The sequence below is a fragment of the Aspergillus brasiliensis genome (genome assembly GCF_001889945.1).
Source record: "Aspergillus brasiliensis CBS 101740 unplaced genomic scaffold ASPBRscaffold_83, whole genome shotgun sequence".
NCBI lineage: Eukaryota > Fungi > Ascomycota > Eurotiomycetes > Eurotiales > Aspergillaceae > Aspergillus > Aspergillus brasiliensis.
In genome coordinates this window covers 1-1,764 of record NW_027137522.1, presented here as the reverse complement: position 1 = coordinate 1,764, position 1,764 = coordinate 1, and the positions used below count along the sequence as shown (strand labels likewise).

At 48.4% G+C, this 1,764-nt stretch overlaps 1 protein-coding gene across 1 annotated transcript; it reads left to right on the top strand.

Moving 5' to 3' along the window:
• Positions 1–966: 966 nt before the first annotated feature.
• ASPBRDRAFT_201818 (uncharacterized protein) lies at positions 967–1,719 on the top strand (the record flags this gene model as incomplete). Its single annotated transcript, XM_067621608.1, has 2 exons — positions 967–1,382; positions 1,431–1,719. The coding sequence occupies 2 exons, from the start codon at positions 967–969 to the stop codon at positions 1,717–1,719; spliced, it is 705 nt and encodes a 234-aa protein (XP_067472686.1).
• Positions 1,720–1,764: the final 45 nt, after the last annotated feature.

Sequence of the window (1,764 nt, the reverse complement as noted above, 5' to 3'; positions counted from 1 at the left end):
GTTCGCACTCGCGCTTAATAAGTGAATATGACTATTCACCGAACGAGGTGCGTAGTTCACGCTCAACTAATCAAGGTCATGGGTACAGGTCGGAGAATGTGAGAATGTTCATATATGAAACTTTTAAGCATCTATTCTCCCGTAATCTCTTCGGAGATTTAACAAGGTCTGACAGTATGGAGTTGAGGCGGTCTCTTTAAAAGCATGCACTGTCAAAGGGGCTAAGTACAAGTCTATACTATATAGATTACAGCAACTAGGGGAAGTTGGGAAAAGGCCAGGAAAAGTAAGGTGTAGACAGAGTGGTTGTGCAGGGCATTGTAGCAATTTCACATCAAGTGAAGTACTGTGCAGCTTTTTGTCTCGTGGAGAGGCGAAAGTACGGTCCCCTTTTAGGGTGGTATCGCAGTATTGGGAAGACGGCAGATATATCTGCCCGTCCAAGTCATACTTTACATGAGAGTGCAATGTGTCTGGCAACACCTCAACGAATCTGTACCCGTTTATGTAGCCTGCTTATAGATCAAGAGGAAGAGTCGCGGTCTGGTGCGCTCCAAGGAGCAGACTTAACAACTCAGGAAACACAGTACAGTAGGTCTGGTATAAGCTGTCTTGCAGGAGGTAGCATCTTTTATGAATATCGGACCAGCTTGTTGACGTTCTATGACCCATTTGGTTAGATGTTCTAGGAGCTGAAGCTCCCACAATAGGTTCCTTAACTAGCTGGCCAAAGGACCTGGAATAAGAGTGTAATGTTCTCATAGGAACGTGGTGTACAGGATGTAATGCGGGCAGGAGCTGAGGCGTAGTCTTGTCCAGAAACACGACACCTTCCTGGGATGTAGGGTGATATCTATTCCCACGGCAGATATAAATTCAGCTGTTGAACAGATTCTCGTCTTGGCTCATCTTGTCCGCTCTTAGCATTCATACCATACAGACATCGGGCTCCCTTGCACTACGGGAATGGCGGCACAATCATCGACAGCCCGAAAGGAGGCATATGGATGGCGACGGTGGCTTGACCATCTGAGCGAGTCTCCAAGCTCGACCAACCCGGCCATCCAGAGCCGTTACGTTGACATGCTGCTCGAGACGGAAAGAATACCCATTCTTCATAATTTGATTGCATCCAGCTGCACCTGGCTTCTCCTAGCGGGGTTCTTGGTTTTCCCAGGCACATTTTCTACATTGCAAGACACTGCGCTGGCGGACGGATTAAAGGGCCGGAGACGGGATAATGGGGTGATATCTGATGCTATCCAGAACCCCCCTCTCCTTGGCCTAGCTATAGCATCATGCGCACTCGGCACCGCTGGCTGCGGCTGGCTTTGGTGGAGGTGGAGGTCGAATCTCATTTGGCCAACGCGCCAGATTTTCCTGTAATGTGCCTTCACTCTTACCAGGATTAAGTCACTAATAAAAGACAGGCCGACCCTGGTCCACTCTGTGACTGGCTTAGTCAATACGTTTCTTAATGTATATACAGCACGACACCGGACCTGGTCCGTGATGGCAATTGCCACAGCAGCGGTGACAGGCGCATTTGCAGTTGCTGCCACTATTCTCCTCGGTATTATCCAGCTTGTAGCCCTACAACAAATCAAATACGAGCATCAGGTTGCTGTAGCGAAGTATGCAATCCCGGATTATATCCACACACATGGGCTCTGTGAGTGCAGCGATAAGAGGCCTGGAGCAGTGACTCCTGATAAGTAATACTCTTACTCCATTTGAGTATTAGCGTTCTCCGTCTTACCTTAT